General features: G+C 32.4%; 1 protein-coding gene across 4 annotated transcripts; it reads right to left on the bottom strand.

The window, feature by feature from the left end:
• Nucleotides 1-7,109: 7,109 nt before the first annotated feature.
• On the bottom strand, nt 7,110-12,198 carry LOC111368686 (replication protein A 32 kDa subunit B). 4 transcript variants are annotated; one of them, XM_022990082.1, is made up of 9 exons: nt 12,036-12,198; nt 11,491-11,601; nt 11,299-11,396; nt 11,096-11,137; nt 10,930-11,007; nt 9,217-9,295; nt 9,035-9,127; nt 8,873-8,952; nt 7,110-7,604 (listed from the first exon to the last, which is right to left on the bottom strand). In XM_022990082.1, exons 1-9 carry the CDS (start codon nt 12,138-12,140, stop codon nt 7,397-7,399), a joined length of 894 nt encoding a protein of 297 aa, XP_022845850.1. In that variant the 5' UTR covers nt 12,141-12,198; the 3' UTR covers nt 7,110-7,396. The 4 variants fall into 4 exon arrangements, with proteins under 4 accessions (XP_022845850.1, XP_022845866.1, XP_022845858.1 ...); XM_022990098.1 differs by lacking the exon at nt 7,110-7,604 and adding an exon at nt 7,611-7,838 and having other exon boundaries at nt 9,035-9,124; XM_022990090.1 differs by lacking the exon at nt 7,110-7,604 and adding an exon at nt 7,611-7,838.
• Nucleotides 12,199-13,341: the final 1,143 nt, after the last annotated feature.

A 13,341-nucleotide genomic window follows, 5' to 3' on the forward strand; every position in this document is an offset into this window, starting at 1 on the left:
GTAAAAAATGAATGTGCTAGAGTTCATCGATTTAACTCTCATTGCCCACCTGCCATTAATTTTGGTGCACAAAGACAACTTCTATGGCAAGTTTGGTTGGGTGAACAAAGCAAGAATTCACAGAGTATTGAGAAAGAAGAGAAGAAAAAAAAAGTACAATCTTATTCATAAAGTATTGTCCTAAAACATAAAAATTGTTATAAATGGAAAGTTCATTAAAGTTTATTGGTGAATGACATTTGTATCCTTGTAGCCCTAGAAATTATTACCATTTTATCCCTAATTCTTACCTATAAATATAGGGTTTTAATTTTCAATAATACATACAAAAGGTTTATTGAGTTTTCTCTATTGTCTTTGAGTTTTCTCTATTCTCTTTTCCTCTCATTTTATAACACGTTATCAGCACAAAACTCTTAGAAAGTAGTAATTTTTTTTTTGCATAATTATCTATCACGTATATTAAAATTAATTTGATAATACGTGAATTTTACATATACATATGTTGAATCTACAATACGTGATCTCATCTTTCTCGATCATTATGTTTTCTTTATACCTCTCTTTGAATTAATTAATATTTTTTTCCTTTACATCAATCCACGTGCATTTTTATGGAGATATATTTATGTTAAATCAATTGATATGCATTAATTCATGTTCTTATACCCTCCTTATATTTAGATTAGCTCTTTACGTTCTACACATACTTATAATTTTTTTTGGTTTAATTGGTCAATGTTCTTTGTAAGCAAGCTTCAATTCCAAATCTCTATTTTGGCTGATTCCATATATATATATATATATAATATACAATTAACAAATAACTGTGCCCAACTCATCTTTTCTCTCAAATCCATTGGTTTCTGCAAATTTCATGCCTTAATTGGTTAATACTAATTCAATTCTTTTAATTGCACATAATTAGAATTTCGTGCCATAATATGTAAATAGATTTCTACATGTCACCAATTTTTTTTTGTGTTTCACCCGACTCACGTTATTAATTCAAAATAATATTTTATATGTGTTTGTATATTAATTAATGGTGAACAATTGGATGTATTATTATTTTTTTTATGTTTAGTTATGAAATATTACATTAAATTTATTTTTAATTGTTGTTGCTCCTGAAGCAGCACAACATTATAATTAATATTTCAGAAGAATATTAATCATAGATCTATTCGTTGTTGCTCTAAAAGTAACACAACATTATAAGAATATTATTTGCATCTGAAGAGCATAAATTATAACTCTCAATATTCCAAAAGAATATTGACATATTACACTTGAAGAAATAATAGCAAAATATAATGTGCTCCAGAAGTAGCATATGTTTCGAAAAACATATTATTTCAAATTAGTGTTTATCCCTAGAGGAAAACACGTAACTTAAAGTCATATTGATATTGACTATTTGATTAACATGTGATAATTAATCATATTCTTCGAAACTAATTGTATTTTTTATTGTGTAGTTAAACAAATGGCAAACATTACGAAACTTGAATTTGCTGCACTTGACATATCTGGTAAAAATTATTTGTCATGGATACTGGATGCTGATATCCATCTCGTCTCAGAGGGTTTGGGAGAGACAATAAAAGAAGGAAACAATGAATCCATGCAGGATCGTGCAAAAGCACTCATTTTCCTCCGTCACCATCTTCACGATAGATTAAAAATTGAATATCTCACTGAGAAAGATCCACGAGTTCTTTGAAAAAGTTAACTGAAAGATTTGATCATCAGAGGACTATAGTCCTCCCCAAAGCCCGTTATGAGTGGATGCACCTTCGTTTGCAAGACTTTAAAATGGTTAGTGAGTACAATTCTGAATTGTTCAGAATATGTTCAAAGTTGACTTTGTGTGGAGAAAAAAATCACCGATGAAGATATGTTGGAAAAAACTTTCTCCACCTTTCATGCTTCGAATGTGCTCCTGTAGCAGCAATATCGTGAGCGTTGCCTCAAAAAGTACTCAAAACTTATATCTTGCCTACTAGTTGTTGAACAAAATAATGAATTGCTGATGAAAAATCATGGATTATGTCCAACTGGTTCTGTACCATTGCCTGAAGCAAATGGTACTATATTGTCTGAAGCAAATACAATATCAAGACAAGGACGTGGACGTGGACACGGACACGGACACGGACACGGACGTATACGTGGAATAAATCATGGAAGAAATAATCAACAACAAGGCAATAAATTCAAAAAGCACAAAGCAAACGAGAGTGACAAATCTAAAAAGGAGCATGAAGAAAGTTGCTTCAGATGTGGAATGAAAGAGCATTGGGCACGTACGTGTCGTACCTCAAAATATCTTGTGGATCTCTACCAGAGATCAATCAAGAGAAAAGAAAAATTGAAGACTAATTTTACTGATTATGATGGTCCAATTGATGTGGCTCATTTAGATGTCTCCGATTTCTTTACTGATCCAAATGGAAATATTGACGATTTGGTTGGGGGTGATGTGATAGAAGATATAGATTAATTTACTAGTATTTCTTTCGTTTTAAAAATTCAGTCTGAAATATGTTTTTACTTTTCCGCACAAAAAAATAAAAAAATAAAACTCTATTATGCACCGTTTATTTCATGATATTAAGTAATGTTTACTTCTTTAAATCTAAATTCAAATTTTTTTTATTTTGTTTATTTTGTTATATTTATAGATTCATGATGGATAGTCAAAACAAGTACTTAATTGATAGTGCAACTACACATACTATTTTTCAAGACAAAAAATACTTTTTGGACTTAATATTAGCTGAAAATAATGTTAACACGATATCGGGCGCGTCGAATATCGTTGAAGGCTCCGAAAGAGCTTGTATTAATTTACCAAATAATACAAAATTATATATTGACAATACATGAGAAATTTGCTTAATTTTAAAAATATTCGGTGCAATGAATATCACATTGAGACGATACAAGAAAATAATGTTGAATATTTTTGCATCACTTCTTTTGTATCTGGCAAGAAGCAGATAAAACAAAAATTTCATGCACTCCCGTCTGGCATGTATTTTACATTTATAAAAATGGTCGAATGAAATAATGTTACGAACCAGAAGTTCGTTGATTCAAAAAGTTTTATACTTTGACATGATCGACTTGGACATCCAAGAGCCATAATGATGTGTCGAATAATAAACAACTCACATGGACATCCTTTAAAGAATCAGGACATTCTTTTATCTAATGATTATCCATGTGTAGCTTGTTCGCAAGACAAGTTAGGCATTAGACCTTCAACTACAAAGGTCAATATTGAATCTCCAACTTTCTTGAAAAGAATACATAGAGATATATGTGGGCCAATACACTCACCATGTGGACCATTTCGTTACTTTATGGTATTAATTGATTCTTCTACAAGATGATCACATATTTGCCTACTTTCAACTAGAAATGTATCATTTGCTAGACTACTTGTTCAAATCATAAAATTGCGAGTACAATTCCCTGATTACTCAATCAAGACTATTCGTCTTGACAATGCTGGTGAATTTAGATTACAAGCATTTGATGATTATTGTATGTCAATTGGGATTGAAATTGAACATTCAGTTGCACATGTTCATACACAAAATGGTTTAGCGGAATCGTTTATTAAACGTCTATAACTTATTGCTAGATCATTACTTATGTAAACAAAACTCCCAACTTCTGTTTGGGGTCATGTCATATTACATGCTGCATCATTGGTTCGTATAAGACTAACTGCCTATCATCAATATTCACCTTTGTAACTTGCATTTGATCATGAACCTGATATTTTTCAACTACGAGTTTTTGGTTTTGTTGTCCAAGTTCCTATTTCACCCCCACAACGTACTAAAATGGGTCCCCAACAAAGACTTGGGATTTATGTGGGTTTTGATTCACCATCTATTATTAAATATCTTGAACCTTTAACGGGTAACTTATTTACTGCACATTTTGCAGATTGTCATTTTGATGAAATGACTTTCCCAACTTTGGGAGGAGAAAAACTACATCCTGAAAAACAAGATAGAATTTCTTGGAATGAGACAACTCTATCTCACTTTGATCCCCGCAGCAATCAATGTGAACAAAAGGTAGAAAAAATCATTCATTTGCAAAAAGTTGCAATTCAACTACCTGATGTATTTGTTGACACGAAAAAAGTGACAAAGTAATATATTCCAACAGAAAATATTTCAGCAAAAATTAATGTCCTTGCAAGACAATCTGCTGTGGCAAATGAATCTCAAATACGCCAGAAGCGTGGTCGACCAGTTGGTTGAAAAGACTCTGTACCTCGAAAAAGAAGAGTACAGGAGAAAAACCAACCAAAAACTTCAAAAAAAATCACATTAGAAAAAATTGATCAATCAAATATTGAATGTACGGTTCCTGAAGACTAGAGGTGTTCGAAAATAATGAGATCTCAATAAATTATATGATATCTCATAAATTATGGGAACGGAATAATATTGTTATAGACAATATTTTCGCCTTTAACATGACTCTTGATATTATGCAAAATGAGGATCCTAAACCACAGTCTGTTAATGACTGTCGAAATAGAAGTGATTGGCCAAAATGGAAAGAAGCGATACAAGCAGAATTGAATTCTTTGGAGAAACGAAAAGTGTTTGGACTAATAGTTCGAACACCTGAAAATGTAATCTCTGCTGGATACAAAAGGGTTTTTGTACGAAAGCGAAATGAAAATAATGAAATTACAAGATACAAAGTCCGATTAGTGGCTCAAGGTTTCTCCCAAAGACCGGGAATTGATTATGAGGAAACATATTCTTCCGTAATGGATACCATCACTTTTAGGTTCTTAATTAGTTTGACCGTGTCACAAGGGCTCGATATGCGCCTTATGGATGTAGTAACTGCCTACCTATATGGTTCACTTGACAAAGATATATATATGAAAGTCCCTGAAAGATTTAAGGTGCCAGGAATAAATGATATATGTCTGAGAACTATGTTCTCAATTAAATTGCAAAAATCATTATATGGATTGAAACAATCCGGACGCATATAGTATAATCGTCTTAACAAATATTTATTGAAAGAAGGTTATAAAAATGACGATATCTGCCCATGTGTTTTCATAAAGAAAACAAATATTGGATTTGCAATTGTGGCAGTTTATGTTGATGATTTAAATTTAATTGGAACTCGTGAAGAGCTCAACAAAATTACAGATTATTTGAGAAATGAATTTGAGATGAAAGATTGGGGGAAAATCAAATTTTGTCTTGGATTACAAATTGAACATTTTCTAGAGGGATTATTTTTTCATCAATCTACTTATACAGAAAAAGTCTTGAAACGCTTTTATATGGATAATGCACATCCATTGCCATCACTTATGGTTGTTCGATCACTTGATGTGAAAAAAGATCCATTTCGTCCACTTGAAGATGGAGAAAAGATTCTTGATCCTGAAGTATCATACTTTAGTGCAATTGGAGCATTAACTTATCTTGTAAATTGCATTCAACCTGACATAGCTTTTTCTGTAAATCTCCTTGCAAGATATAGCTCTATACCAACTCAAATGCATTGGAATGGTGTTAAACATATTTTTCGTTACCTAAAAGGTACTATTGATATGGGACTATTTTATTCTCAAAAGTCAGGATCTGCTTTAGTAGGATATGCAGATACAGGTTATCTCTCCGATCCACATAAAACTAAATCACAAACAAGACATGTGTTTACACGTGGAGGAACAGCTATATCATAGAGATCTGTGAAGCAATCCTTGACGGCAATATCCTCAAATCATTCTGATATTATTGCAATCCATGAAGCAAGGCGAGAATGTGTGTGGTTGAGGAATATGACCCATCATATCCAATTATCATGTGGATTGACTTCAACAAAAGATAGTTCAACAAATTTGTTTGAAAATAATGCAGCTTGTATCGCACAACTCAAAGGAGGCTATATCAAAGGCGACAGGACGAAGCATATTTCTCCAAAATTCTTTCATACACATGAACTTCAGAAGAATTGTGACATTGATATTCAACAAATTCGCTCAAGTGACAATGTAGCTGATCTATTCACAAAAGCGCTGTCAATATCTACATTCAAGAAATTAGTTCATGAGATTGGAATGCGTCAACTCAAAGATTTTCAGTGATCGACATCAGGGGGAGTAGCTGTACTCTTTTTCCTTCGCTTAGATTTTGTCCCATTGGATTTTCCTAGCAAGGTTTTAATGAGGCAGCATTTAATTTTAATACTCCAAAATAATTATACTCTTTTTCCTTCGTTTGATTTTTTTTCCCATTGGATTTTTATCAAACAAGATTTTAACGAGACAAATATTTTGTAATATGTCATTCAAGGGGGAGTGTTGTAAATGAAAGTTCATTAAAATTTATTGGTGAATGACATTTGTACCCGTGTAACCCTAGAAATTATTACCATTGTATCCCTGATTCTTACCTATAAATATCGGACTTTGATTTTCAATGATACATACAAAAGATTTATTGAGTTTTCTCTATTCTCTTTTCCTCTCATTTTATAACAAAAATGAAACGATCTCACTTTTTATCCTCTTTTATTTTTAATATTAACTTCAAATCATTTTCCAAATGTAAAAAAATGAATGTGTGAGAGTTAATAGATTTAATATAATATTGTTAAAAATGCCCCCCGAGACAAAATCCAATAGTACAAAAGATATGAGTGAGATAGTCTCAACCTTACTGGTAGCCGTAGTGTGAGGGTTTGATTCATGAGATATGAAATTGAACTCTTTGTGAACACCAATGTATGAACAAACTCTTATTTCTTAACCTACTGAGGCACATTCTGCGATTTACCCCCCTCGCAATGCTCCAGGGGCGAGGCGGTGGGACCCTCAAAGTTGGGATTCAACCTTTTTAATATAACATAGCTAAACCTCAAAGAACTAAATTTATTTGAGACAATAAGTAGCCATCATCGCTATATTTTCTGCAGGTGACACTAGTTGGAGGATAATGTACAGTTAGGAATGGTGGTCCAATCACAAAGAATATAATGCAGACTGATTTTGCTTTCACAAATTCAGAGTTAAGAGTCCCATCACAAACCGCAAACAGATATTTATGTTGAAAACCATATATCTTTTGATCGAATGAAGAAATGTAGTATAGAACATAACAGACATCACAGGACGAAAATGGCAGAGTTCTTCTTCTTTAATAAAAAGCTATGAATTTGATTCACTACTGAATTCACTTCCATCTAATAAAGTAGCCGACAGAAACTAAAAGAAAAGGAAGATTGCCAGATACATATATAAATCTGTGGTAGCATACATACATAGCTATTGGCAGCAACAAAAAGGCATAAGCATATTCTTCAACCACTTCCACTCTTTTATTGGAATTCAACCATTGGCAGTGGACTTGTAGTGATATTCATCAATTGTTGAGTAAACTAGACCTTCTGATTCAAGAGACTCAATAGCTTCTCTGTCAAGGGACCCAAAAATCAAGGATGAATATGTTCTGTACAGAGAGAGAGAGAGAGGGAGGGAGGGGGGGGGGGGGGGGGGGGAAACAAGCTCATTGCGATGGACTCCCTTCTCCCGTGCACTGAAATATTGAAAAAACTTCACTAAGGTCTCAGGCTCTTTAGATACTTGAAACAATACAACTCAGGAGATCCCCGAAACAAGAAAATAAGAAGATTTTATTATCAATCGAGACAGGCAACCGTCATCCACTATGCCTCACTAAAATCGCATAATGTTATATGTCTGCAAGATACCAAAAGTGAAGCAAAACAACAGCAGCAACAAGAACAACATGATACCTTTGCACCATAACCTACGACAAAATTTGAAAATATGATGGAAGAAAACCATTACAATCACTAGAAAACTAAAAAGCTGATGTATAACAATGAAACTGTCACTGGGTCAAGAATGCATATGAACCATGTATCTATCAATCACATTTGAGGTACTTAGCAGCTAATCGCATGCGCATGTTGATCATCCGGCAATATATTTTCTCCTATATGCACTATATAAGCAAAAGCATCATAATGAATATCTAATTCCTGGAATTTGTTCCATAATTTTGCTGGGAGGTAAGCTGAGGATATCAATTTTTGCAATAAATTGGCTTGAAAATATACTGGTGACTTTTACAGAACCAGTTCAAGATTTTTTGAGGTTGAGTCAGATACAAGAATTATTTGCAAATTTCAGGTTTATTGCTTCTGGATGTCACGTACTTATTCTTCAACATGTGAAAGTTAAAATTGGCAAAGTTACATAGTCAATCAAGATTGGGCACGGTACGTCTTAATTAACACAATCATTACTTATCCCTTTCAGTGGGAAAAAAGAAGAAATAAAGTAGAAATAATAAAATTAAAACAACATTACAAATGTACTATAATGGCGCCTGTAATCAAGAGAACAATTCTAAATGCTACTACAAAAGTGTACTTACTGAACGAAAACTAATTATTTTCCACGAAGTTTACATATTATCAAGATTGTGGTACTGCTTGCCAGCAGCCCCTGAAACTTGTTTTTCAAAATATTGACCGTGAAAAGACTGAAAACCTCCAGATCTTTTTCATATTATAGAATGCATAAACCCCATCTACAGGTTCCACAGCCTTGATTGTTCTAAAACTTACATCAGAAAGACGAGACCCTCCAGAAGGTGTTACGTACCGATGATATTGTGATACATAGTTACCATCTGTAGAACCAAACTGTTCACCTTGGGGGTGTGCTTGAGTGCAAACACAACAAATCACTCACAAATATGTATGGGAATTTCTGGAAGAGAAAGAAGAGAAAACTAATCTTTTATTAGATGGATAAGTAGCTCATATAACTCACAGGCTTGGTGGTTGGTGCAGATAGTCCAAAACCAATTTATCTATTGCCTTGAGCCCATCCATGTCGTATTGTACAGAAAACTGAAAAGGCAATAATATAACCATCAGTTACTTTAATTAGGAAAAGTAAGTAATCAAAATTGCTTTAATAAATATAGTTTACATTATTGGATGGAGTAGCCTGGAAACCCTTTGAAGGGGTATTAACAGCAGAATTTGGTATGTGCGTAGGAGCTGTGGCTGCATCCTGCAGCTTCTAAGGAGATAAGAATTGTGGGAAAAACATCTTTATGAATACATAACAGGCTATTTTACACAAAAACTTGTTAACGGTTATAAGTATACCCGAAGCCTGGTGTTGTGGCCATGGACATATACACATTCAGCAAAGTGATATGCAATCTCGTTATAGTCTGTCACAGGCCTAAAAATAACAGCCCAGCATAATTAAATTTCTATCTAACAAGGAAAGAACTGCAAGGATTCAAGAATAAGATAAAAAGATTGCATTAAAAACATGACAACAGATATTTTCTCATCCTATGTTGGCTCATGTTTATAATTTTTATACAAAAATTTCGAGGACCCACGAGTACTACCCACTTATCCTTTCTATTTATAATTTAAAACGTTTATAAACACTTCCCTGCCGTGCTATTAATGTGAGAGTTAGATAAAACTGCTGATACATCCTCATTATTCAGCTAAATGCATTTCACTGTAAGAATGTTCGCTTAGGTGTTAACTAATCAAAAGGCAAGAATGTTATAAGATAATACAGGTTCTTAGGAATCATTAGTATAACCATGTGGAGATAGTATTACACCTTATTATGTTAGATGCTGACGGCCAGATCAGAACTGCTGAAGTTATATTAAGCTCTTGTTTGAGCCCCATTTTTGGGGAAAGAATGAATTTTTGAATAGTGTATTGATGAAAAATATGTGATTAAAAAATAAGGAAAAATTTTAGATTTACATGCAATATTATTTTATTGAAAAATATGTAGTTGAAATGATGTCAAAACATTGTTGAAAATGCATTTTTTTCAAAAGAGTGGGGCTAAAATAAGCTTTTCCAAAAGAATAAAACAACTATCAAATTTTTTTAATTAATTTTCTAAAATTTCCACAAAAGCTGGTAGATTCATCATTGGGTTGCTTAAATGCAGAATACTACTCCCTTCGTCTTAATTATATAGACCGAGTTTTCTTTTTCTCTTGTCCCAAATATATAGGCATGCTTCCAAATTTAGAATATTTTGTTTTGTTTCTTTATTAATATATCCTTATTTAAATTTTTCCCACTTACTATGCCAATTTCTTGAAATAATCCAAATACACACATTTCCCACTTCTTGAAAACATGGAACAACTCTCATTTCTTCTTCTTCAAATTAAATTATTCAAATTCTTTACTAATTCCAACAATAATTTACTACTACATGCTAAAAATTAAATAGGGGTAAACTAGGAAAGATTTTGGCAAAAAAGATTTCTTAATCTGTGTGAAAAACAAAACAAGCCTTTATAATTGGGACGAAGGGAGTAAATGCTAATTTTGGATCAGCAATATAAAAACCAATATATCAGCAAAGCCCCATTTACTCAGGTCTTTTATGAGTGAAAATTTTGTACTGCATTATGTATAACACCATCCAATTGAAGTCAAGATAAACACATCACAAAACGATATATAGTAGCGAATAACAAAATTACTATTTGCTTTAAGGGGACTTCTAATTCCTCAATTTGAGCCTCACCAAATCTAATGTACAAAATTCCACATATTGTTATCCAAAAATATGAAATTTTTTCGCAGGTTAAATAGAGTAGACTAAGAGTAGACTATGTACATTATAGAAAATATGCCATTGGTAATATCTTATTTTCATCCAGCAGAATTGTGCCTGCATGTTCGCTGGGGGGAGGGGAGGGAGAGATTTATCGCTAAAATCCCAGGATGCACAATATCAAGTGTTTTACACACATAAATTCAGTAGAAAGCATGAAGGGAAAAAAATCTCAAACCTCAAAAATAGATTTATACGATCCTTACCGGACAGAGTATACCATCAATTGTTTCTTGCCCTGAAAGCCCTTCAGGTGCCCATGAACCCTTACATACATGCCATTTCTATTATATCAACGTATCAAAACCAGTTAGAAACAAGTCGATATAACCACCAACAGAAAGTAGTATATCCAAAAAAAAAGAGTATTACAATACTAGCTCCATTTCCTTAGTATCAACAGCTTCATTTACCCTAAAAATGCACATAGAGACAAAATTTAGCTTGTAAAGAAGCCACAAATTAAAGAAAAATACGGAAGTTTAATCAAACACTTCAACTTGTGGAAAAATCATATCATTGTCTATCGCCAATGAGAGGAGAAAAAAAATGAAATGTGGAGAAAAAGATATCACCATCTATGGCAGTCAATGCGCCCAGTTCCATCATCAAGTGCAAACGAAACATCAGTAATCCTTTCAGCTTTGTCATACAGCATCCCCAACAATTTTACCTAACAAGACCCAATCCAAATAAGTTGATGAATCATATAAGTGAAAAAATAAATGATCTAAAAAATTCAAAAATATAATTTTAAGAAGCCCTACATTGTTCACATCAACGCCGTCTATTAGAAAATTCACTTTGTCATCACTCGCTTGAAATGCTTCGCTGATTTGCTTCACAGTCAATGGAAGTAAAGACTGTGCGTCACGATTCTACAAAACAAAATCCAGAAAGAAACAATAAGTTACTAAATATTTAAGATTTTAGAGCTGTTTAACTAAGATAAATAGCAAAACAACTGTATGCTCTCAAACTCAAACCTAGAATCCAGAAAACAACTGTATGAAAAACTATTCTCTTGCTATAAAATCAATTTTGCAGGGACGAAATTCACTTAGGATAAAAACCTGTTTGGGCTCCAAACAAAGAAATAAGAAACAAAAATATCTAAAAATATCAGCCGTTGCCCTGGTATTTCAAAAAATTGGATAGTATAAAAGATTTGAAAACCCGTAACTGTAAACAATACAGATCTTAGGGTTTGCAGAAATAAGCAGGGAATTAAACGATCAGGGATTTCCTGCGTTTTACTAACGATATAAATAATAGAAATGAAAAGGGTAATTTTGACTTTTCACGAGCATACCTTGACGGGAGAGAAGGAAGGATCGGCAGTTTGGGTGGCCTGAGAAGGCATGAAACCGCCCCCGGCGAAGGCGGCGTTGCCATCAAATTGGCTGTTCTTATACATCTCCCTTTGTGCGAGGAATACCGTAGGATAAACCCCAGATTGAAGATTGGGAAAGGGTATATGTTAAGGGTTCCCGCCATTTTTTATTGTCCACCTTTTTAATTTTTGATAAATTAATTGAGATGTGAATTGATATTATAACCCCCGTTTGTTTTTAATTTTTTGAAGAATGAAAATGAAAAATATAACAGGTGCGAAATTCAAACAAGAGATAAAAATTTAAATTTAATGGCCTAATATGATGGATAACGTTCACATTTTTGCTACTTGTATAATAATAATAATAATAATAATAATAATAATAATAATAATATTAATATTAATAATAAATGTACATAATAGATTATATAATATGTTGTGGAAAAAAATATTGGATGAAAAGGTCAATTATATTTTAAACTAACAAATGGTAGAGTACCACGTAGTATTATGTAATTCATTATGTAAATTTATGTACATATAGCAAGATATTAATAAGCATATTCAGCACCTATTTATAATCAATCGATTGATATATAATTGGTTCATATCCAATCAAGTCATTTTTCATCCATATATTTTTTTAGACTTATAAATATCACTCGCTTATTCATCGTTTATTCAAATCGGTTATAAAAAATTCCCAATTTCAATAAATCGTTAGTAACCTAAGTTCTAAGAATAATATTATGTAGTTTAAGATTTGGGAATCACCGTAGTGGCGGTTTGCGATGGCGACAATAGGTTTTGCAATGTGTATGGATGGGGTTGTGACGATGGAATTAATTGTTCTATTATAGTAATAGTGGTTATATTATCACCGCAATTTTCATTTGATATATTATATTTTAAGTGTAGTTAAGCTCCTCAAACTTTGCTCATCATAACAATTAACTTCTTAACTTTTTTCGTCGTAATCTTATCTTCAACATTTCATTAATTAGTACATTTCGTTCTTTATGACTATTTATATCAAAATGTTTATTTTTTAAAAAATTGAATGAAAAATAAGTCATTTTACGTCATTTCAACAAATTTTTGAACATAACATTATTTTTAAATACAAAACGTGTCAACTAATGGAAAGTTTATGATAACAATGGCATAAAAATTTATTCATGACATACGTGCTAATGAGCAAATATTAAGAACGTTAAATGCAATTAAAATGTAGTGCAAGAAATTAAAATTATTGTGTGAATATAATTATCCTTATAGAAAA

This window comes from Olea europaea, chromosome 2 (genome assembly GCF_002742605.1).
Source record: "Olea europaea var. sylvestris chromosome 2, O_europaea_v1, whole genome shotgun sequence".
In the NCBI taxonomy this organism is placed as follows: Eukaryota; Viridiplantae; Streptophyta; class Magnoliopsida; order Lamiales; family Oleaceae; genus Olea; species Olea europaea.